The following is a 25548-nucleotide window of genomic DNA, read 5'->3' on the forward strand; positions in this document are numbered from 1 at the left end:
ATCGTCGATCATAGCATCAAAAAATTAGACGATTGTGGTATCGTGACACGGCTGATGTTCACGGAAGCAGGTACAAATGGGGTTTCAGCGTAGCGAAGATGCACTATTTTTACGTATGGGTTATGAAGCACGCACGTGCGCACACAAATATCCATATATCTTGGCTTGAAGCATCTAAATATACACACACTTATCTCCGTTTTACGCACTTCTCAACAGAAGCCCTTTCTGTTAATATTGCCGGTCTAGATCAGCTTAGCCGTCATCCTTGGTGGCGAGAGTTTCGCTACTGTCATGCGAAACTAAAACGTGGGCAAAATTCCAGAACATTTATTTTCTTGGTGAGCCAACGATAGTCTAGCTTGATGATTCCCCACAAAACTGTGTAGCTCAGAACATTAATGCAATGGCGTCAATGATTGCAATGCCAGAGACATCAGCGAGTAAGTAATTTGGTCGCGTCCACAGCTCAATCCGAAACGAAGACATGTGATAGCGCAAAACAAGAAAGAACAAGCGATGTTCATTGCTTCGTATCTAGAACGATACTGAAAGTTTGCCCCAGCGAGATCCACTGTTTATTCTCTAAGCAATATTCCCCTTCGTTCTTCTTCTTTTCCTTTGTTCACGGAGGCTTTAAATCCTGCGATTGCCCCATCGTTGGTCGGCGATAAGTTGCTCGTTATTGACGGCATGGGTAGAAAATGCTCACAAATCAGCAGTACAGGAAAATGGAAACGCTTATAGTTTTCATGAATTTCAATCATGTACACATTTACATGATTATAATGTATAGCATATTAAACAAATACTAATTTCAGATTCGTTTGGTATGTAAATCCGTTCGCGGCAAAAATAGTTATTGACGTTAACTTTATTTCATAAAAAGGTGACCTGTTTTCTGATTTGGTACCCGTAATGAAAGACGTAGTTCTACGTCAAAATCACAGGAGGGTTGTGTCCGAGACACGACCGAATAGTTGATGTAGGATTCCGTTAGGCTATCTGTTGCATGCTGGTTTTGGATTTTTTTTACATCGTTAAACTCTTTGATAATGATTTGGTAGCTCTGGAAAGGGTCGTTTTGTTTGACTGTTGGATATTGTTTGTTCGTTCTACCAGTGTTTACAACCTAGTAATAATGACAGAAGGATAGTGATTAGTGGTTGGATGATGTGTATCACGATAGAAGACGCCGAAATGGAATGATACATGATGAAAGCCGCCCTCTATGGACCTGGACGAGATGGCTCCTGTGTTATGTTTGGATGAAGTAAAAAAAATCACCAATGTAATATAAGGTAATCATTATTATCGAACATAATTATCAATTTTTCTCACCAGAAGAAAAACATGTTACTTTATTATAGAGAAAACATATTTGGAAAGGAAAAGTAATTCTCTTTTATAATTTTTACTTCCTGAGGGGAGTAACCCATGAGGGTTTATTCAACCCATTCCCCTTTTTGCTTCAAACCAAACGGAACACGATGCTATATGCCTCAATGCGAATTTCAATTGGACTAACAACACCTAATACGATATGTAGAGCATATGGGAAATCACCTTTTCGAATATTCCTTCACTTTTCCAATTTTTATCGCCGCCTGAACTTCCCTTGGGTGAAAATGAATACAACAAAACAGACAGCTTAAACCGGACGATCCGTTCTCGAGCGGGAAAACGCATTGGTTTTTGTTTATGAAAATTGAAACAAATCGTTTTGATCGTTTGGTTTTGAAATCTCTGTTAGGGACCACATTTCGGTGGGAACAAAAGCTTCTCCTACTTTCATGTATTTGCGACCTTCGATTTCGACCAGTAAGAACGAGGTATTTCCGTTTGGGGATTTTTCGATTGTTGGATAGTTTCATATAATATGTTATCTTATCCATTGTGATGAATTGTTCTGAAGTGCTCAGATTGATTGATGCAAAAATCTCGTAAATCCATCAGGAAATAATTGAAAGTACATAAATCGTCGCTTGTGTCGTCAATTTCGACCAATCAGAATTGGGTACTTCCGTTAGGATAGGGGTTGAGATTTTTCAAATGTTCGATAGTTCATGACATATATTATTTTATTCAATTATCAATCTATCATGAAATTACTGAGCAATAAGCGTTCAGTATGTTCCCGGAAGACATAATCCTACATCATCAAAAGTTATGTTTTTAAAGTTTTATGTTTTCTAAGTATTTAAATAACATCGAGACAGACAGAAATAGGGAATTGTTCCACGAATACGGAAGAATTATTTTGACGTTTTTTGCGATAAGGCGATATTACCACATTCGCATAGAACGATAGAATTTGAGTTGAACAGTTTTAAGAATACAAAAGTCGATTTCAATTTAATAGTGCAATTCGCTCGAGTTTCGAACCAATCGGATTCCGGAATGGCTGTTCGATACTGTAACAAGAAGCATGTTCCATGGTCCATGCGGTGATCTGAAGCATTTAGATGGTCTTGCATGGCGGGTGGAATATGTACAAAGCGTTTTGCTAGAGATTCCGCCAACGATACGGCAACACGAAACACGAAAATGTAAACGGATATCAACTATATCAACGAAGAAATTCTGATAATAGTGGACAACGATTCACAATTATCAACAACGCAGACATTGACATTGAAAATCGTTGAAAATCATTAATGTACATTTCTGAACTGAAGAGCAATTAATACATTTGCAAGTCCGTGAATGAAGGAAGCAAATGGCTGTGTTTCAAATTTAGAATACTCCCCGATTGAATGAGACCGATTAAATAATGTGGTTCCGAATAGGCAGGCGAATCACCTCCATTGAAGTTGACTGGCGTATCGATGGTTTCCCAATTCATAAACGGAACCCAGCAGTTATAAATTTAGTCTTTAAAATAGCAAGCGCGTATTTTCCACCATCGAGACAGCAATTGAACGAAATGAATATTAATTTTTGTTATTCAATTTTTCTACATTACGATGAAAACATATTACTTTTTTTTCTCATTTAGCTTTTAAGAGATCAAACATGTCAATTACGTTAATGAAAGACATTTAATCAAGAAACATCACAGAAACATTCGTTCAAATCGTTTCATCGATCACATTTGATAAATTTTGTAGATCGTTAGAACATTCAAACATATCTACGATACATTTGTTATGTTTTTTTATCACCCAAAATATACGCTAGAAATAATTTATATGGCGAATAATATGGTAAATATATTGGATGTCCAATATATTTTTTATCCACCTAGACGATTCCAAAAGTACACATTTTACTAGCGGAAATTATTTATCAAATAATCTTCCGTATCCCTAGGAGATGCTTTCGTTTAAAGGGAACTTGCACACGCCTCGAGAGAGGGGGTGAACAATGCTAGGATGTCCAGGTGCACACCGGAGCGTTCCTTCGCATTAGGTATAACATTCTTCTTTCTGTGGTTCGCTTGTTTACGCGTGGATGATTCTGGATCGATCCTTTGACATAAATAAAACTCTCTTTCAACTCCGCTGTCCAACAGTTGCGTCGATCAGCGGGAAAGCTTTTGAACTTGCGTATTTTTCTACGAAATGGATTTTGAATCATCGTTATAAAAATTCAACTCAAAAATCAGATGAAAATTGCCCTTTTTTGTGGAAACTAATACGATTTTTATTTCAAGAACATTTTAGTTAGTAATTTTGTGGCGAAGATAAAAAAAAAGAATTCAAATTTCTATTTAGATGTCTCTTGTTTTATTGTTCGAAATGTTACATGAAATATGTACTTTCGAAGATATTTTCGATAATTTTTTCTCGCATTTCGACGGAAAATTTGATCATAATTTGATTTATAGTTTTTTTTCGCTTGAGAATCCGAGACCGATTAAATACAATGTCTGATCACAAGGTTCGTGATGTCCAAATTGTTGATGAAGCCGATGAGTCCATTTTTACAAAAAAGTTCGGCAATAGATGATGAAGAATTCTCCAAACTGTCTCTAGGTAGAGCCAATCGATTTTTTTTTGGGCTCTGAAGTTTTTTTCGCTGTGTCATAGTGACTTTCAGTCTTCTATCATAGGACTATATCTTTGATTTCTATATAGGGGGTCATTCTACGAAAAATGTGACGATTCATTAAGAGATTTCAAACGCATGTTACCCAAAATCGTTATTGCGACATATGTTGTGTTGCATACCATTGGACAGGAAATTCATCCAGCAATTTTTCGTTTGAAACACGAACAGAAAATATTGTAAAAAAGTCACAGAAGGTTGTGTCCGAGACACGACCGCATAGTTGACGTAGGATTACGTTAGGCTATCTGTCACATGTTGATTTTGGATGTTTGAAAAAATATATTATTAAACTCTTTGATAATGATCTGATGGCCCTGAAAAGGGCCGTTTGGTTTGGTTGTTGGGTATTTTTTGTTTTTTGGCAGCGGTAGCTTTTTCGGAGCCGCTGCTGCTTATTTCTGTTTTTATTTTGGTGGTTTTCGTTGACACCATCACGTCGAGCTAAACGGCGAATAGCGAGTTTGATACACTGGATATTGTCATGTAGAACCTTGCGATACGCTTCGATCCTCCTTTGCCGCATGAGGTCATGTTGGTTGATGTTGATCTGATGTGACCACACTTAAAACACTAAAAACATATATGTTTACCGATCTGAGCGTAGAACAAAATGAGAAATCTGACTGAGCAGCAGCATCAGCAGAAAGAGAGAACATGCCTGAAACTTTCTGCTCATGATGTTTGCTGTTGCCATCAGTACTGGACCGATGCGGGACACAGCTCGATTGTTGATGTTAGGCCTCGATGTTTACCGCCGCTGCTGCTGCTACTGCCACTTAAGTTCGATATGAGACACAGCTCAATTGTTGGCCGCTCAGATTCGATGCTTCGATGTCTTGGAGTTCACTGCTGCACTTTCACGATTCCAAGAAGCGTGTGCTCGCACTTATGAGAGCGTGCCCGAAATGCTCCGCTCGCGATGCTTGCTGCTGCCACTAGTAGTAGAAGTAGTAGTTTGCCGCTGCTTATACTGCCATAGAAGCTTGATGTGAGGCACAGCTAGCCTATTGACCACACAGCTTCGATGCTCGTCTATATATTAGCCGCGTCCACTGCTGCTGCTCTCCACTGTTGTCCGTTCCACGTCCGTTGTAAAAATGAATAAAATCCACGAACGCTCCATCCTTTTATATCATTTGGTATGTGTGAAGTAGGCGCCTCCTACTCGATTGTCATGCAGCTTGCCGGTGAACGAACGCATCGGGCGCGAAAAAGAAATGACGTCAATTTCGATCAATCAGGCCTAGGTATCTTCTGTTTGGATAGTGGTTGAGATTTTTTAATTGTTCGATTGTTATTTACATGATATATATTTTTTTATTCAATGTGAAAAATTATTATGGAGTGCCGACAACGTATGAATGCAAACATCAATCCATCATGAAATGAATGAGCAATAAGCGTTTGAAATTGGACGGGTCGCTCATTTATTTTCTAACGATCATTTATTTTCTAACTGGGAAGCAGTTGACATACTACGCTGCGCTTTTATGTACATGAAAAACCACTTTTAACATGCGGGGGAAACATCTTATATGAAAATTGCCAGATGTCAATGTTGCCAAGCGTAGTTATTGATGGTTAACCCTTCCGTTACGAGCGTCGTCTATAGACGACATCCGCGCGACGAGCTGTGTGTACGAGCGTCGTCTTTAGGCGACATGAAATTCATACTGCTCTTCGATCACACCAGCGCGATGTGCATACTTTTCGGCGCAGTGCTCCGTACAGGGGTAGCACTTCGGCGGAGCACACTGCCGTAATGAAAGGGTTAAACCGACGCCGAACCGAATAGGGATGAACGCACCCATATCACGAACTTCGACATTTGATTTGCTATTATGGTGCTACTCGCCCGTGTAGTTCGCGCAAAGGCATCGGCAAAATATTATTTTAGAAAATTCCTTGAGGCATGACCGGAGCCGTTTCGCTATATATATATGCATACATATGTCATTCGCCTCCCTTACCGCAACCAGTCAGGTTGGTTGATGGAAAGTATGTTTCTGACGTGATAAGTTTCCTGTTAGTTGCACATGTACAAGAAAAATATACAAGTAAACAGTATTTTTGATCGTAGTTTTATATCATTTTTATGATAAGTGGAAAACAATAAATTAAACTCTTTCGTTTCAAAGCAATATCGAAAGTCCTGAAAAGGACTGGAATGGTTAAATGGGATGTACAGAATCTGCTGCGTGCTAATGTGAGGTTTCAGTCGGATGTAGCAGTTGTTAACTTTTTGGCAGCGGTAGTTTTTTCGGAGTCGCTGCTGCTTTCCTTGGCTTTGGCATCTTCAGCTTCTGTGCGGCGGTTTGCAAGGGTTTCGTTGATACCATCACGGTGAGCTAAACAACGGATAGCGGGTTTGATACACTGGATGTTGTCATGTGGAACCTTGCGATACACTCTTCCTCAACCAATCCTTTGTCTCCTTTACCTCCATAACCGCATCCAATTGTATTGGTTGATGTGAACAGGAGTACCAGCAATGCACACTAGAAACACATATGTTTATCGATCTGAGCGTCCAACAAGAATGAGAAATCTGACTGAGTAGCAGCAGCAGCAGCAGCAGCAGTAGAGAAAGAGAGCATGCCTGAAACTCTCTACTCATGATGTTTGTTGTTGCTAACAGTAGTGGACCGATGCGAGACACAGCTCGATTGTTGAGGTTCAGCCTTGATGTATACCGCCGCTGCTGCTGCTACTGCCACTTATGTGAGACAGCTCAATTGTTGGCCGCTCAGATTCGATACTGCACTTTCACGATGCCAAGAAACGTGTTCGCATTTCTGACGGAGAGAGCGTGCCTGAAACGATTCGCTCGTGATGCTTGCTGCTGCCACTAGTAGTAGACCGGTTTCAACAACCGTTGCTACTGTTTGTCGCTGCTTATGCTGCCATAGAAGCTCGATGTGAGACACAGCTCGCATTTAGACCGCTCAACTTCTATGCTCGCCTATATATTAGCCGCTTTCACTGCTGCTGCTCTCCACTTGTTGTTGTCCGTTCCACGTCCGTTGTAAGAATGAATGAGATCCACGAATGCTCCTTCCTTTTATATCATTTGGTATGTGTGAAGTAGGCGCCTCCTACTCGATTGCCATGCAGCTTGCCGGTGAGAGAAAGAATCGGACGCGAAAAAGAAATGACGTCAATTTCGACCAATCAGGACTGGGTATCTCTGTTTGAATAGGGGTTGAATTTTTTCAATTGTTCGATAGTTAGTTATATGATATATACTATTTTATCCAATGTGAAAAATTGTTATGGAGTGCCGTAATCGTTTGATGCAAAAATCTCATCAATCCATCATGAAATGAATGAGTAACAAGCGTTTGAAATTGGACATTTTTCACGATGCGATCGATTTTCATTTTTCAATTTGTACCCCAATATATTCCCGAAAGACGTAATCCTACGTCAAAAGTTAAATAATTTGACGATTAAAATAGGTATGTTTTCTTCGATTGCACTAACCACTCGCTTTCCTCCCTGACGTAACGAGCAAACTTTTTCCTACATTCTGGCGTTAGCTCACAATGTTAATCGATGCGTATTATGAATTATTCTCCTTTTGCTGGTAATAGGCATTTATTGATTGTCCAATCAATTCATGCTCAATTCACGTTATTATCGTGTATAGGTTCGAAAGGGTATAATCGCGCATATCAGATTATGATAGCTTTAGTAGTCGCAATCTTAATATATGTATGTCTTCCTTAGAAGCCCGCTTCGCTTCCTCGAATGCACTTGCCCATTCCTCTTTCCCTTTACTATACATAAACAGAAATTATCACCCAATAAGATCAGTTCGCTACAGCGGCTACACGAACTTCCCATGAGAGCACTAATGGCCATAGGCAGTGATGGTATTTTTACTGAAATGATACACCCGCGCCTGGGTTTCATGCTTAAACTGAGGATTAAGTCATCACTCGGCAAAGAGAAACCATGCGCTTTTCCCTTTCACCGGAAAATATATAAAGAATCAGTGTGCGCTAGTTGGAAAAAATCTTGGTGCGATTGAGTCCACTCTCTTTACTCTTGAGAGCTTGAGTGTGCGAAAACTTGTGTCCAGCACTGAAGCGCGCTGATCCGCACTCTGCCACACTGAGGAGTACACTAAGGAGTGCAATCTCATCGTGCATCCAGAATCTCATTCGACATATAATCCACACGCATGTTTTCCAGAGGTAGAACTCCCACTAGTTGGGAAAACATGGTTTCGAGAAAAACGTGTTTGAAATTTTAGATACATTTATTTCGTTCATTTTACATCGTATCATCAGTCTGCAATCCCTGGACCATAAAACTGTCCTTCAACGCTTAAAACTTGATCTTCCTGCTACTTTTTTTGTTGCCTAATTAGACTTGCGGGCTTCTCTCTCGCTCGTTTGATTAGTTCCTCATCCGATTTACCGCAGAAATTGTTGGACTCTGGTCCAATTTCAAGCTTAAGTTCTTTCATTATCTCCAAAACAAGTTGCTATATTTGCTACAATTTCCAAAACTTTTGAATTTTGGTTGCTTGCATCAATATTGCAAATCCACCGCTCTGACTATACTAGGCGAATCAAGTTGTTCGAATCTTTGATCGACAAATGCACATAAGATCAATTCAAAAATCAATTTAAATATATCCATCCATTATATTGTTTGATAGCATTGGTAGCCAGGAGGATATCCATTCCCGTAAGCAACTGATGTATGCGTTACGCGCATTCTTCACGCGCTCCTTAAGCAAAGATTTAGATCCACTGAATGGCTTGGAACTTCGGAACGGAGCATCGGGGAAGCCTGAGACAAAAACTACAGTAAAGTAGACATCCCAGAAAACGCTTTAAACCAGGAATATTCGTTTACATTTCTTCAAGTTTCCATAGTGTACTACCCCTTTTAATATGCACAGCCGACCCCTTGAAGGTCCCGATGATGACAAAGACGAATTCTACGCGCAGCTTGAATGCGAATACGAACGCGGAGGAGGAGGAGTTCAAACCTGTAATTGGTATGTAAAGGGCACACCAATTAACAAATGAAAATGCCGTAAGGCTCATCGATTTCGCCACCTATAAGAATATGACCGTACGCAGTACTTTCTTCAACACAATTTCTCCACCAATACACCTGCAGGCTACCAAATCAAACAGAATCTCAGATCGAGCATGTTCTGATAGACGGCCGACATTTCTCGGACATAATTGACGTCATAACCTATCGAGGCGCTAACATCGATTCGGACCACTACCTAGTGATGGGTGAGATGCTCCCAAAACTCTCCGTTGTGAACAACATTTTGTGCCGATGCCCGCGACGGTACAATATAACGCGACTGAAACAAGTAAATGAGCAAGGTGGTTCAAGTGAAACATGACATGGTGAGCACGGGGTGCCCGCGGAATTAGAGAGAAAAAGCCACTAACCGAGTGAATTTGGAGAAAAATTGTGAATCAGGTCATGTTGTAAAGACGTTAAGACAAAATAAATAAACGAATGATACCGAAAGTGACCAACGACGGCTACGATGCGTCCTCTGATCGATCCGAACAACAGTTGTACGATTACTGGAACGTTTCAGCACAACATATATTAAGTGCGATTTTAGTACCAGACCAAGCCGGATTTTCTATGAGGGTGAACAAAATCAATTTTCTTCTCCCGGTTTCATTCTATATAACTTCTTCAAAACAAAACGGATGCATGTTGAATTTAATGAGAGGTTAGACTAATGTATGGACAAAAAAAATTCAAATGTTCTCCGAGCAATTTTCAATACCATAAGGTCTTTTATCTTCTTCCACGAGATTTTACTGTATGCAGTTCAAAATGATTTGATCGTCATATCGCTTTCTCGGCAACACAAAATGTGCAGGCCATTGATCCTTGGATTTCCTTCCGGGGTACGCGTATTCATATACTTCAACCCGAAAAGGACCCTCCAGACACGATATAACCGTTGAAAACATTAGCATGGATACGCTCGGTGAGCACGCGGAGTCCCTGTGATATACACACATATGGCACCGGGAATTGGTGGCGTCCGCCCGAGCTGTCCATATCGAACACAATATAACAAAATATGGCTCAAACGCCAAGCGGATGCACCCGAGCGGAACGATGAACCCCTTCTTCATCCTTCTTCCTCCAGCGTTGCGCTTGATGTGGTGTCCTGTAGCTGAAGTTTGTGGCTGTTTGATCGATACACCGCGTCTCCCCTCTTGGGCGCGCTATTGGAGACGAGGACTTGCCATCTTGTCCCGGAAGATACATTGCCAGTCGATCGTCGTCCCTATGGTGATGCGGTGTGGAGTTTGGAAAGTTCAATCGAAGACAAAGTGTTGTATTTGTTTAGTCAAGAGTGTACTGTTTACGGCGACCGGAAGGACGATTCTCCGTCTAGACAGCAGGAGAACGATCTTCAAGAATCGCGCGAAAAGTTTGCTTGTTGTTTCCACCTTGCATTGTGGATGCTGGCGATTCGTTATGCACCAATGAAAAAAAACGTCGGAATTGTGAATGAAAAAAGATTTACCCGTGTTCACTGTGACTTGTGATTAAAGGTAGAAGAAAATGGCTTCCGGCGGAAGAATCTGGTTGGGTAGAGCAAAAAAACATCCCATAGAAGATATTATGCTTTCATTAGGCTAATTCCCGGTAATGAAGCGATTACATCGTTGGTGGATGAGGCAAAATTCTCGCTATTTTATTACCTCCCATAGGCGCAACCATTCCTACTCCCGGTTGTCACTAGTAACGGCACAGGATTTTTTTCCTGGCCGCAGGTGAGCATAGCTGGCCAGTTTTGCGATTCTAAAAACATCGCTCCTATTTGGACACAAGCTGCTGGGGCAGAAAGTGATGAGAACCTTGCCGGTGCTGCTCGGGGAGGTATTGGGCCACTGTGATGCTGCAAAGCACTAACGAATAACACACTTTGTTTGAATGCTATCGCGAGCGGACAGCTCACGATAAGTTGGAAAAAATATGCTACGATTCAAGCCGAGCATATGAAATGAACGGGCGAGGAAAAAGCGTCTCTCTGCCAGTGTGTTGGCTGTCGGATTTTCAAAGCCGTTATTTTTTAGCAGGAGACTGGTACCCTGTTATCCTATTTCCGTTTTTGCAATTAATTAGTGCAGTTGTGGGATTTTGTGCACACTTCACCGTATTTTAGTGTCTGTCGGTTGTTTGTGCTGAAGCAAAAATAACAACTTCCACCATCCAACATCTTGTGGCGGAAAGCGTAAATATGGGACTGATTAAAACATAAACAAGCTTTCCAACAACTTCACGGATCTGAAAATAGATGAAGAGGTTTCCTTTTTGTTGATTAGATTACGTATGCTCTGTAGCAGAAATAATTACGGGAGATATGTTGAAGTATATGTTGTGTTTAATTAGCACAACATTTGAGCAATTTTCAAGATTATCTTCTGAGCTTAAATGGCAATTCGATCTTTTCTGTTCGATCAATTCTGAAATTTCGATCAATTTCTGTTTTTTCAGGTCGCCTTACACTGCATAATCACCCGGAAGCCTTAAGATACGAACAGCTGCGTTTCATGTACCATCGTATACCAAATTTAAAAAAAAAAACGGATAGAATAGAGAATCTGAATTCTGCATCATATCACTTTAGTACACGATAATTGCAACTAAATAACTGATACAGGGTCCTAACAAGTAATCTCCAGTCAGGCCTTAAGCCGTACAGATACCACGAATTTACAATTACAAATACAATTATCCACTCACCACCATAACGTAATCTACCATGGCCACACGTTTGGCAACGCAACGTAGCTTCATTACAGTGACTCCGGTCACCCCGTCCACCACCGATTCTACCGCAGTGGTTGGAACGTCCAGCGTTTCGCCTGCCCAGGCCGCCACCACAGGACCTCATCAGAACGATGTAATGGCAGTTTCCACCTCACCAACGAAAACAGCTACGATCACCATACCAGCCGCGGCGATTCAAGGTTCAAGTACGATTAAGAACGGTACCGGCAAAACGGTTACAATTGCTGCTGCTGCTGCCACAACAACGGCAAATCCAGCAGCGGGGGCCTCAATCATACCGACCAGTTTGATCGCTAATAATCTAAGCATTGCTAATATTTTAGGCACACAGAATGGGGGCTTAACTCTGCAGCAGATCATTCAACAGGTACTCTTATTCGCGTTGAAGCCGTGTTTACCGCTCTTTACTAATTTTGATTTCAATCGTAGAAAAAAATCGTAATCCATCCAAACGGAACTGTCATCGATATTTTACCCATCGAGGAGGATGATTCGGTGGAGGATAGTAAACTTGGAGTTCAGTTAGCTTCGCCGAATGGTGGTGAAGCGACCGTCAGTAATGGTAGCAGCGGAGGTCAGCAGCACGTGACTGCTCAAGTATCCGTTGTTCAGGCTCAAAGCCCCACCGAGGGAGGACCTCACTACATAACCGTAACAGGTAAGTTTATTCAAAGTTTGAGTAACCATTCATACATTCGTACACAGTGCTCGTTTAAGAGCTGGTTGATTAATTGATTAATTAGTCAAACACGACGTAAACATGTTTATGATTTTCCAATTACATCGAATCGTCCTATTCCTATTTTTTCTGCAATCAACATCTAATTTCCAATTTTTGTTTTTGTTTTGTTGTTTTCCATCATTAACTCCCCCGCTACTTACCTCTCTAGTCTATGATCTGTTTAATTTCATGCATCGCATTAACTAATTTCGTATTCGTTAATTGCTTTTCTCGTTTTGTTGCTTAATCGTAATTAATTCACCCCCGCGTGCCATCGCATCGACACTACACCCCACTACTCATCCACACACAATCATACAACGACAAACTCCATACACATTTGCATCACATCCGTGTGCGCGATGTGCGATGTGTTTAGCAGCGGTGGATCCGGAAGCGGATGAGGAAGATGTTCACTCCTACGCTTCACTGACGGCTGTCGACGGTAAGTGGCGAAAGATTTGTTGTTGCTGTGTTGCAGCACGTGTCGCGTCTTTTCGTGGAAGGGAACAATTTATTTCTTGTAGGAGATTAGACGCCGGGCCGAGTTGTTCCTTCGTCCCGCACCCGCACCAACCGTGTCATCTGGCCCGCCTAGCGATGAGTGGTTTGTTTTTCTCGCTTGCGAGCCATTTTTTCGACGGTTTAATTTTGAGCGCTAAGATTGAGATATAATTACCAAAACCATCTCTCTCTGTAATTAGCTATTAGGGATGTGCAACAAGTTATTGCTTTGTATGCCATCAATGCCTATGAAGGAAGACTTATGAAGTATTTTTGTTTTTATTTGTTTCATGCGTAATTTTGCAAACATTCATGATGCATTTATTGTATTGACGGCTAGAAATTAAACACAAGTTATTTTTTAGGAACAAAAAACGTATATATCGTATATATCTTCATTGAGAATGATCTTCTCCTAGTGCCGATCATTTCATTCAGTAGCAGTAGCTGGCTTTTGATTTGTTGCAGGTAGTAAACGGACTCGAGATAGCTAGGTTTGTTGAATTAATTTTATTGTGACTGATCAGCGAAAACTGATAGTAGTATGCAGTCAGAGAGGACCAAGTGCATTCAACCGTAGCGACTAGAGAGTAGTCACGTTTTTTTGACAACCAGTAAATGGAATTTCAAATGAAATGTAGAATTTCTCCGCATCAGAAGATTTTTCCGTTTGTCCTTCAGTGAACATGAAAAAGTAACTCATGCTGAACCCCAATCTAGTGATGTCTAAATTTTTCATTTATTCGATTATCGATTAATCGTTGGAGCATTTTTGAATATTCGATTCATTCGAATAATTGTCTTTCAATATTCGATTAATCGAACGAATGCTTATTTCTTGAAATAATCACGTATCACGTTGTCGTTCTGGTCGCGTGGTCTATCGGGTTGTCGATGTTAGATGGTTGGATAAAAAAAATTATATAGCCTAATTCTTAGCCTAAAAATGCACTAACCTTGAGAAAGATTTCTTCTTTCATTAATCGCGATTACAGTGACAATTATTCGATGTATTCATATTTTGATTTCAAATTATTCGATACAAAATTAATCGATTATAATTTCAGATATTCGATTATTTGAATTAATCGAACGATTAACCGACGTCTCTACCCCAATCTATATGCTTTTCAGACAATTCATAGTTATTGGAAAGTTGATCGAATATATTGTTATATTTTGTTAAGACAGAGTGGACCAAGTACCAGAGAGTAGAAAATTGTAATTACTAAACTTTTCAAGATCCAACCATGGTCTTTCATTGACTGCAAGTACTCTTTCTCATAATTACGCTAACCCGTTTGTCGTTGGAATTGAAATTTTATAGGAAATCACGAATTGTACTTGAAAATACATACTAAAATGCTAAATGTAAGTAAAATGCTGTTTCTAGCCATAAGATCGGTTTGTTTTATTGTATAAGTTTAGTGGAGGAAATCTTACTGAATAAATTATATGAAATGTGGAACATAGGGAAACAAATCTTTGAAAATTAGGTTTTTGTTCAGTCAGAGTGAACCAAGCACACAAAGTAAAACCCTCTTGATTGACCTTAAAGAGATTTTTTTTCCAATACGTAAAACCCTCTTGATTGACCTTGAAGAGGTTTTTTTTATAATAATGCCATTATACAACCTTGCTTAACAGTAACTAAGAGCTGTAGAAAAACAATAAGGGAGAATAAAGAGTACTTTCAAATACACTGAATTTGCTTTTTACGCGGATTTTGGAATTTACGCGGTTTTTGTTTACGCGGCACGTATCCCCCGCGTAAAAAGCGACTTCAGTGTATAGTTTTGTTAGCCAAGTACCACTTGAAATCAATTAGAATACTTGACTATGGAATAGAAGTCGTAGAATCTTTCCGAAGCTGAATTGTCATTGAACAGCGAGCCAAATACTGTTCAAAAAATTGCTTCAAATACACAGTCAACATGACACACAGTGTCATATTTGATCTCTTAGGGATGGGTTAATTCCGGATCACTTTTTTGTCGAACCCGAACCAGCAACTGAACATTTTTATAGTTATCAACGATATTCACATTAAAGGAACGTTCAAACTGTGCTATCAGAAACCCCCCGAACGAAATCGTAATTGATATACAGAGAAGTGTATTTTATGGAATATTTGTATGTTAGAATTTTTTTTATTTATGTATTATAGCGACTTCAACATTTTTTTTGGCTAATTCGTCACTTTGGAAGAATGTCGGGACTGAGAATTGAACTCGTGACCTTTAACGTGATAGGTATGTTACCACTACGCAAGATCCCTCCATGATGTTAATAGCATTTAATCGATCCAGAGCTCATCTTTTTAATCCCCAAGAAGCTAAGAATTCTCTTCATATTTTCGATGAAATACTGATAAAATGCTGTGTGATGAATCTATTTATTTTTTTACTATTCTTTTAAATTATTATTAAAATCTTACCAAAATTATGGGAATATTGGTTATAAGAGCTTATGAGAGATAAAGAAATAAAACATTCAAACATGATTTATTTCTCTAAGATTCAACTCCTTCCAATTTTCTTATGAACGAAATAACTTTTACTAGGAATTGATATATTTTTTCAGTAAACAGTACCTTTTAACCAACCTTATGACGATCATAGCCAGAATATTGGAATACCTCAACGCAATCCGCGCCCTTGTTTATGTTTCGTCGTTCGTGAAACCAAAACAAACATTTTTGCGTGCTGACTCAATCGGTCGAAAACAATGATTTTCATTAAAAATATCCTCAGAATTGCACATGATGTAACCGAATAGTATGAATTAAGTGTTGTTATTTCGAAAACTCAATTGAAAATTTCAACTTACCCAAGGTTTTTTCACTCCCAGGGTAACCTGATTTCAAATACTTTGGCGCAATATTTTGGTTTGTGCAATATAATTGTTCGTCTAGGGGCTTCAATAATCAATATTATTGATCAATAATATTGAACGTCTATAGGCCGCTTAACGCAAATTTTCAACTATTTTCTACTCCCTTCGTAATAAATGGTCATTTATGCAAAACTGTTTAGACATATTTGGATATATTTTTAATTATTTTTTTTAAACCAAATTCCATGATTTCTGATGCAAAAAAGAAGTTGCCCCATCAATGGCTGGTTTATTGTCTACCCATCGTGAACTCAAACCAACGGACTTAGATATTTATCAAGTATGCTATAAAGGTCCTCGAGTTAGTATTAGTTTGTTGTTTCTTTGTTTTTAAGAGGCTTTAAACAACGTTAGTATTAGTAAATAGCGTGCAAAATAGCGCACGCACACTGCACACTATTTTATACGTGTGAGTAATTTTCGTGTACGATACAAAAGAATCTAGCTCACCCGTAGAGTATGTCAAACCACGTTGAACTCAAACATCGATGCATGCTCACGTACATGGGAGAGAGAAAGAGAGCAACGAATTCGTTTTGGGGGAAGTCACTTCAAAATACAATTTGACTGAGAAGAATGAAATGATGTAGTCGAGTCGGTAGAGGTAGATAGCGACTAAACGCCCGACTGACTGTTTAGTCGTTTTGGCGGAGAAACTGCGTGAAAAAGCCAAAAGTCATCACTAACTGAATACGGGTATAGTCAGTCAGATAGTCAGCTGACTATCGTCAGTAATTCTAAGACATTTGGCATGAAAAAATCGAAAGCCCCGATTTCCTCGAAAACTCGAATTGACGGCTGTGCGACACTAGTAAATGAAGTCCGATTGAGCTGATATTTTGTATAAGGTAGTTTTTCGTGGGAATCAACACTTTTAATCAAGTTCCCTTTGAAAATTCGAGATAGCCATTTTCATTGGCACTCTCAGATACACTCGACAAATAATTTAGAGGAACAGAGTGCTAAATTTTGAGTGATTTTTGACATTTTTTTTTTTTTCCAAAATATATATTTTTATAAAAGCTCATATGGCGTTAGCCTCACGGGGCCGGGAGTTCAATACAATTTTTCTTATTATCTATGTTAGTAATATGTAACCGATTACTCGCGGTTGGCTCGAGGTTAGTATTACAAGTGTTTTCGTAATTGGGATGTTGCTGTCTCCAATGCTCTGTACGTGTGCCCGACATGGGATACTTCCTATTGGGATGCAGCTGACCATTAATCAGCAACGCCCCCCTAGTCTGTACCTCATATCTAGCGTGGTGCGTCTTTCTCGACTCGAGGAATCCAGGATAGAATGGTCACTAGCCGGCGCAATCATCAGTTCGTGTAGAGTTGTCATGAGCGGTACAACCTTTGGCTCTTGTTGAATGATCAGTGGACTGCACAACCTTTGGCCCGCATTTTTGACATGCTGGTTTTGATTTTTTAGCCTCGAATATCTCCCAAGGGGGGATGATATAAGGAAAATGAAAAAATGTTTTCGATGCCAAATGACTTCAAAATGTATAAAACGTCGAGATCTGGTGTTATCTCGAAAAAAAAATCTTGTCCGAAAACCGACATTTTAGGCCTGAGTGATCAAAAAATCAAAATTTTGCGTGCTTTGAGGCACCTGAATCATGTCCGATTGAGCCGAAATTTTGCACAGGTTATTCTATTGGGCCATACTTGCATAATCACAGCAGATTTTGTAAATCACTATAAAAATACTGTTTCGGCACTTTTTCGAAATCGCTGCAGAAAAATTTATTTTTTTTTTCGTCAAAGTAACAAATTATCCTTGTACTGAATTTTATTTATTTTTATAGTTTTCAGAACTGCCTTTCGATTTGCGGTGCGATGGTTGTATATCGAATAATTCATTCATATTTGCTGTGCAGTTGGTTAGCAAAAATAGAGTAAGTCCACAAAATGTTCGAAAATCCCGAAAAAATCGATTTTTTTATTCCTTCTCGTTATTGTTGTCCACTACACACCAAGGTAAAAATATATACGTATAAATTCTGAAAGTTGTTGCTTTGAAATGATGTACATCCCATCGATATGCGTTGATTTTTCACGAAGTTACAGCATGTCAAAAATCACTCCAGATTTCCGACTTCGCACTTTCATGGTCAAAACCGCATTCATTATTCCTCTATACTGAATATATTATTGAAAAAATGCAACGGAATGTCAAAATTAGTTAGGTCATCGTTGGCTTTATAAACCATCGAAGAAGTCCACTAACGTTTGAAGCGAAGTATGGCCAGTGTTTGCGTGTCTGTTATACTACGTCGCTTTGTACTGTTTCCTCTAAATTTCTCTGAAATATCAATTGAGGGTGCCTCAATGCTTCATCTTTCAATTACAACGGCAATCACAGTTCAACAATCAACAATTCAAAACCCTGTCGATGAGAAAACAGTCATCTGTTGGCGAGTAGAGTGTGCTGACGGAACTGCAGAAATTTTGCGACGCTGTTAACAATAAGCATTGGGGTCGGCGCGATATCTGATAAGATTAGGAAGCGCTTTTGGTTTGTAAAACGAAAAAAAAAGATGCTCACTATTATTGTTGTAGCGGAGTGGGAAGTGGGTTTTCCGTCGAGTGAAAGAAAGAAATTGTGTTTCCAGATGGGATAATACTTTGCAGATTGTAGAATGATAAATACGCCTTCTTCTGTTTGATGTTGATCGAGAGAATAGTCACCTGAACAAAAAAAAAACCCATTGCGGACGTGAGCCTTTCGCTTGCGAAGAGACATTTCGTATATTTTAATAATTCTTTGGGTTGATAGGAAGAAACACGTGTCGTTTGAGCATGATGGTCACGTGCTGCCAGAAAGTGTATCGTCTATCAAGCATCATACCAGGTGAGAACGAGATGCCTACATTATCTGTTACTGCTGCTTCGCATAGACGCCCAGTGATGTGTGAATTGTGAATATCTAGGGACTTGATACAAGACGAAGGACGATGATACCTGACAGGTGCCGCTCCATGGGCTCGAACGTAATCATCATATCACATATTTTCAATTATAATGATCAACAGCGCATCGCAGATTCATGCCGTGCGTTCGGACCGAGGGTGATGAACGCACGCATCGCTTCTATCGAGATGAAACATTGGACTTTACCTTGATATATCAGTGCTAAACTGAAAGCAACATAATCCTAATTAATTGATGCGAAACGCTGGTTCTGGTTCACCCTTGCGTGTATGGAAAGAAAATTCACCCGGGAGCGCACCTTTAAAACGGTAACATATAATTGAGGGATTGTCAGCCAGGTTTACATCTTGTTCTTCTTCATCGGTTCCAAAGGGGGTGAACGAATTGAAGGCACATGTTGAGCTGAACTGGTCTCTCTTTTCTAGGCAGCACTCCAGCTCTCAATCGGGGGTAATTATTTTCGGATTAAATTTGCTTCACTTCACTCGAATGCATCTATTCATAATAGTGCTCTCTATCTCCCGCTCTTCTCCCTGTAGATAATTTCGATGAAAGGATGCTTTATGATAGGCTACTGTTAAGTATTTCTAATAATCAAAATAGTTTTACTTTGCCGCCTGTTTGCTCTGATCTCAACATAAAGCTGTCAATGATGTGCAGACAATGAGACAAAGTTGGTGATTGTGCTGCGAGAGGATTGACTACACAACAAGTCGAAGCTATTGTTCATGGCATCTTTTCTGAATCAGATATGACATGCATATACGTATGGCTTCTTATAAATTGCTTTCTGGCGTCTTTAGCAAATGAAAGTGTCAACAATGGCGAATAAAAATAACAGAATGGAAAAGAATCTTCTCAATTACAATCTGTGATGCGGTTACCTTCAACAATCTGTCAAAACACATGTATCAATGCCACTTTCTCTTCCTCTGCTCCGACCCTCAATTAAATGTAACACAAACCACGCTCATCCCTCCAGACGGAGAGCAGCAGATTTATTTCACCCCCTGGCGGACCCGTAGACAGACAACAAGTGGGTTGTTTACGCGAGAACCACCTCCCGGAATCAAAACCGACCGCGGCGTTATTCACTCATTATCTCGTCATCATCCTTTCCCTGGTGGCTTCCCCACTAACAGTTTCGACAGCAGCAGCAGCACTGGTCTTTCCTTTGTGTGTATGTACGCTACTTTCCACCAGCAAGCCGATTCAAACCTCGGAAAATTGCACGTGTGCTGCTAATAAACATCAGAGACATTCGGAGCTTCTAGCTCCGGTAATAATCCCATAAACTTTTCTAGGGTATCACCGTCAAACAGTAGCGAAAACAAGGTCTAAGAGCCGTCAGGGGTGAAATTGATACGATTTCACCTTACTTCCCTCTCCTCTCAACTCGGTGTGTGTGTGTGTCGATGTGCCGAACAATAATCCCTCCTCTCGACGGAACCAATATGCTTCGTCTCGGGGCAACATCACAGATCACCGCTGAAGGGGGTGGCGAGCAGCTAATTAAAACTTGTTAGAGCGGAGGGATCATCTTCTCCCTCCGGCTGGCTGCACCGAATGAAGGAAGCCTTAATTTGAATGATTTTTGATCGAGATTCTTATCGAGGAGTTTTTTATCTAAATTTGCTCCTATTCATTACACCGTGCGACGGGCTTCGATTTGTTTACTGTGTTTGTTGGGACGCGAATCGATTAACCCATGTCCCGCTATTGCTGGGGTGAACATCCTTTGGAGGTGCGAATTTGCCGGTGGAAATCATGTTTGTTGTGTAAATAGAAAAGGATGTACTAGATTCTCTGCTTAACCGTTTGAGTGCGGAGCAAACTTTTTTAGCATATGCCAAAAATGCGGATGAGTTTTAAAAAATACTAAAGAGCTTAGATAACTGATTAGGTCACAAAAGATGTATTCATAGGAAGAAAAACACATAAAAAGTGAGGTTTATAAAATTTACTAACATAAACTCCCTTATCTATACATAAATTATTTTTTAAAAATGATGAAAAATAATATTTAAACAATTTCATTCAAAATTAAGTCGTCTTTAAAAAATGTCCCCGAAAGACGAAATCCTACGTTAAGAAGTGCTAACAGCAATTCCAAATGAAATCGACAAATGACAAAACATGAGTATTTTTGATTCGAATGAAAGTGTGTATTCCGTTTGAGTTAGAGGAAATATGAGTTTTCCACAGCAATTGGGAATTTTTTGACTCAAGCGTAACTTTTGAAAAGGGCGTATCGATTTGAGTAAGAGAAATCTTTGATAATTTATATCTCAAAAACTATGAGTCGTACCGAAATAGTGCCTTAGAAAGAATTATAGAGTATTGATGTATAAACATGAAAAAATATACACTGAGAAAAAAAATAGTACTCTTTTTTTATTTACAAAATCGAAATTCAATTTGCAATATCCAAAATATATATTTTTCAATTTTATTAAAAAAAATTTCATACATAATAGAAGTCATGCAGAAAATTTAAAAAATGTGCCCAAGATGGTAAAAACTATTTTTGACGAACTGTGTGGAACATCGAATTTTTAGGAATTTTCGAAACTTCGAATTTTTGTATGTTAACAATCATTTTTAGCCACAAATTATTAATCCTTCTAAATGTAGTCATTCTCGAAATATTTAGAAAAATATCTCTAATTTATTGTCTTTTTATAGTAAATAATCCCTTTTAATATGTTTGTCGTGTTATACCGTCATGTTCATGAAATTTTATGAATTTGCTTATAATTTCCAACAACTTTTCCAAATACATCATCATGGTTCATTTTTTGACTCAAGTGTAACTTTTGAAAAGGGCGTATCGATTTGAGTAAGAGAAATCTTCGATAATTTATATTTCAAAAAATATGAGTCGTACCGAAATAGTGTGTTAGAAAGAGTTATAGAGTATTGTTGGCTCAATTTGAAAAAAATATACACTTCGAAGAAAAGTTAGTGCTCTTTTTTATTTACTAAATGAAATTTTAATTTGCGATATCAAAAAATATGTATTTTTTAATATTTTTTTCAATTTCCTCCAACCCAAACGGAATACACGCTTTCATTGGAATCAAATCGCTATCGCGCTCCCCCGTATTTAAAGATCGTTGTTATGACGGGAAAAAAGGTTAAAATGTTTTCTATATCGATCATGTGTTCCATATAATGGAGAAACATGTTATTTGCAAGTGAATTAAGAATCTTGAGCGAGTTTTGGTAGAAGTAATAGATAATCTGTAGCAAAGGGAAATTGTGGAGGGCCAATTAGAAGATCAATCAATAGAAAGGTCTGCGATTGAACACACAAACGTTTGTTGAGTAAAAAACAAAAACGAAAGAAATTATATAAAAAAAATATTTCTGGAGGGATAAAGGTCGCCATGTCAGCTAGTTTTTTATAGATTTGTTGACAACTGTCGATTTTTTTTCAATTACTAACATAATATAATGTTACTTTTTCCATTTTTGCGCAATCGAAAACAACCGTTATGTTATTTCAAGCCTCTAAATTGCAATGGCTATTCACCAACAACGTTTAACTATGATTTCTACAGATCGATGTTGTTCACGAGTGTTAAGAAACGGTAAACAGAGCCCAAATCCGAAGATCTTTTCTTCGCCCCTTCAAAAATAAAGGTCCTTAACCGACACCTCCACCGCGACGAACCTCTTTTTTTGCAGCGAATCTATTCGCCAATTGTGCCCAGCAGAAAATATATTGTATTTTCATTTTTACCATATTTCTAAAGTGTATTCGAACATATTAAACACGTTGTATATAGGTAATACGAGGAACAACTGACTAGTCGAATATAAACTTATCTCGACTTCCGGTTTCCTCATAATGGTTCTAAATGACCAATAAGATTGGAAACCTCTACGATACGGGCATTGGGTTAAAGGGCATTAACAGCGAAAGTCGAATATCGAATTCCGATGCAATTTTGGGATCAACGATGGTAGTTTCTAGTTCATTGAAAACGGGAACGACTTCAACATCAATGGTCAACACCCGACGCCCAACGCTCACCGCTCAACGGTCACGGTGACGGTCATGGTCAACGGTCACCACTCAAACACAAATGTCCAAGCACAAGTACGCGCACATGCACACACACACAGAGAGACCCAAAAACATGCTTTAACACGTTGACGCCACCGACGGCGAACGAAGTTGTTCAAAGGCGTCTAATAGGACAATCAAATCAGCCGGTAATGAGCGCCATCCGATGAGCCAGGCTTGTGTGGGCCATTGATGAAAATCGCCTGAGTGAACGTGTTAAATAACTACGAAGTAAAAACAGAGGGTCGGTTTTTTATGAGCAGACCATAAGCAATCTAAATTACCTATTTGTGTAATTTTTCGCCATCTAAAAGAGCATTTTACTTTTTTTCCGTCCAGGTTATAAATCTATCTTTTGCTTTATGAAGCACTGAAAACACAAAATAGTGCCAAAAGGCAAAAATGAAGGGAGCAGGAAAATGGTACCCATACAACCAAATTGTCAGCGTTGTGGCATCTTAGAGACGAATGAACTCCCAGAGTTTAAAGTCTCTTAAATCCAACATCTCTCTCTCTTTCTCTCTCTCTCTCTCTCTCTCTCTCTGTGGCATCTTAGACGGCTCGCACACCGGAGCAACAAGCAACTAGCAAGCTGCAATACGCAATATGCAACGGGCAACATATTTTGTTGTTCTCCGCATACCAGAGCAATAATAACGCCTGACATTATGCAAACAATCTACTTAATGTATGAAACTTGTCAAATTATGAGCGATAAGTTGCTCTTCAACCGACACGTCGTGTTGCTAGCGATATGTGTTGCTCTGTAAAGGCGATAGCGATATCGTATTGCGTCGGTGTGCGAGATCATCAAAAATCAAAAGGAAAAATCCATTGGCGATAATATTGCTTATTGCATGTTGATAGTTGCTAGTTGCTTATTGCTCCGGTGTGCGAGCCGCCTTACATTTGACACTACTATACATTCGATAGGTACCGCCGTTACCGAGATCCAAAGGGTGGTCTGTTCAGGACTAACGCTCGAATAAAGACCATCATATTCCACCATCTCATGTACACAATTTCGATGAGGTTTGAAAAAGGGTTGGCAAAAATGTGTTAGTGATGCAGAACGGTGCTCTGATATTCTGAAACTTTACCTTTACCCTTTTTATTGAAATAAAACCGGAAACATAGTGTCGCAAATTCGGTAAAAATGATCGTTCATTTAAAACGAAACAGGTCTTCTTTAAGACTTTAAGACAGTAAACTCGTTTAATGCCTACAGTTGCCTACAGTAATAGCTCGAAAATCCATCAGCAAATGACTGAACAATAAGCACTTGAAACTGGACAATTTTCACAATGCGACAGATTGTTCGTTTTTCCATTTGTATCCCAAAATGTTCCCGATAGACGTAATCCTACGTAAGAAATTTTTTTACTCAAGAACAAAAATACATAAAAAAAATTAATGACTCATGATCAGGGCTTGACATTTCCGTAACAAAAAGATGAAAATGATTTTTTTACTTGTTCCTTTCTCTTTAGCCGGATCATTTTCGATTATGAGTATCCTCTCTACACATTAAAACATCGATTCCTCAAGTTCGTTCTTTTCTGCTGTCGTTTCCAGTGAATTTGAAAAAAAAACAATTTCACTTGATGATCGAATTCATTATCGTTTGTATGGGATATATGTCAGTTTCAGTTTTACATGTAAAAGGACCATCGGTGTTTTCAATTGAAAGTTTCATTCGATTTCATTTCTCCAAACTGGATTTCCTCGGACTGTCCTCTCAAAAAAGTGGAATTAACCCTTCAGAATGCCGTGGAAACCAGGCAAGAAATCGACTCAAACTTTTGAGAACATAACCCTCACATGAGGAAGAACACATATTTATCTTTGATCTTACACAGTAGATCCTAAATAGAAAGCTTACAGTGAAAAACGTATCAACTTGTTACATTTTCAACGAATTTAAACAAAATTTTCCGCCGGTGCTCTAAAATTACTGCTTTTCTACATAAAAATGACTCCCAAATTAATATCGTACATTTGTTGAAGTATTCCCAGATAACTCAAGAAATTTTTGGTGTGGCAAAATATTGGAATAATTTTCCAAGTGCGGTGAAAAAAATGTTGTTTGTGGTTGGCAATATAGTTGCAACGGCCTTACGAAGGGTTAAAAGAGAAATATGAGGGTATGGTCGTAAGACCAGCGCCAGCAACTATCATGCCTGCTTGCATACTGTACATTCTCCAACATCGTCATTTTCATTAGTTACACTGAAAACGGTTCGAACTCAAATGAAATTTACATTCATAACTTCGCTTCAGTGTTAAGAATGAAACAAATGAACGTGAAACGAAAGAAGACTGTTCAGAGGTGAAGTGATATTCTTTTTATTGAGTGTGAAGAGAGAGAGAGAGAGATAGAGAGAGATTGAGAAAGAGAGAGAGAGATAGAGAGAGATTGAGAAAGAGAGAGAGAGAGAGATAGAGAGAGATTGAGAAAGAGAGAGAGAGAGAGAGATAGAGAGTGAGAGAAAGAGAGAGAGAGAGAGAGAAAGAGAGAGAGAGAGAGAGAAAGAGAGAGAGAGAGAGAGAGAGA

At 39.1% G+C, this 25548-nt stretch overlaps 1 protein-coding gene across 6 annotated transcripts in view; it reads left to right on the top strand.

Annotated features, from left to right (window-relative positions):
* LOC129761900 (DNA-binding protein RFX2) overlaps positions 1-25548 on the top strand; it is a 74338-nt gene that overhangs the window by 1481 nt on the left and 47309 nt on the right. For 2 of the 6 annotated variants that reach the window (XM_055759739.1, XM_055759743.1), the window contains exons 2-4: positions 11566-12229; positions 12292-12520; positions 12963-13028. In XM_055759739.1, the coding sequence (XP_055615714.1) occupies positions 11834-12229; positions 12292-12520; positions 12963-13028 (691 nt within the window). In that variant the 5' untranslated portion in view covers positions 11566-11833. Of the gene's footprint in view, positions 1-10370; positions 10620-11565; positions 12230-12291; positions 12521-12962; positions 13029-25548 lie in introns of those variants that run through there. The other 4 variants (XM_055759744.1, XM_055759740.1, XM_055759741.1 and 1 more) reach the window with 4 other exon arrangements.

This window comes from Toxorhynchites rutilus, chromosome 1, assembly GCF_029784135.1.
Source record: "Toxorhynchites rutilus septentrionalis strain SRP chromosome 1, ASM2978413v1, whole genome shotgun sequence".
Lineage (NCBI taxonomy): Eukaryota > Metazoa > Arthropoda > Insecta > Diptera > Culicidae > Toxorhynchites > Toxorhynchites rutilus.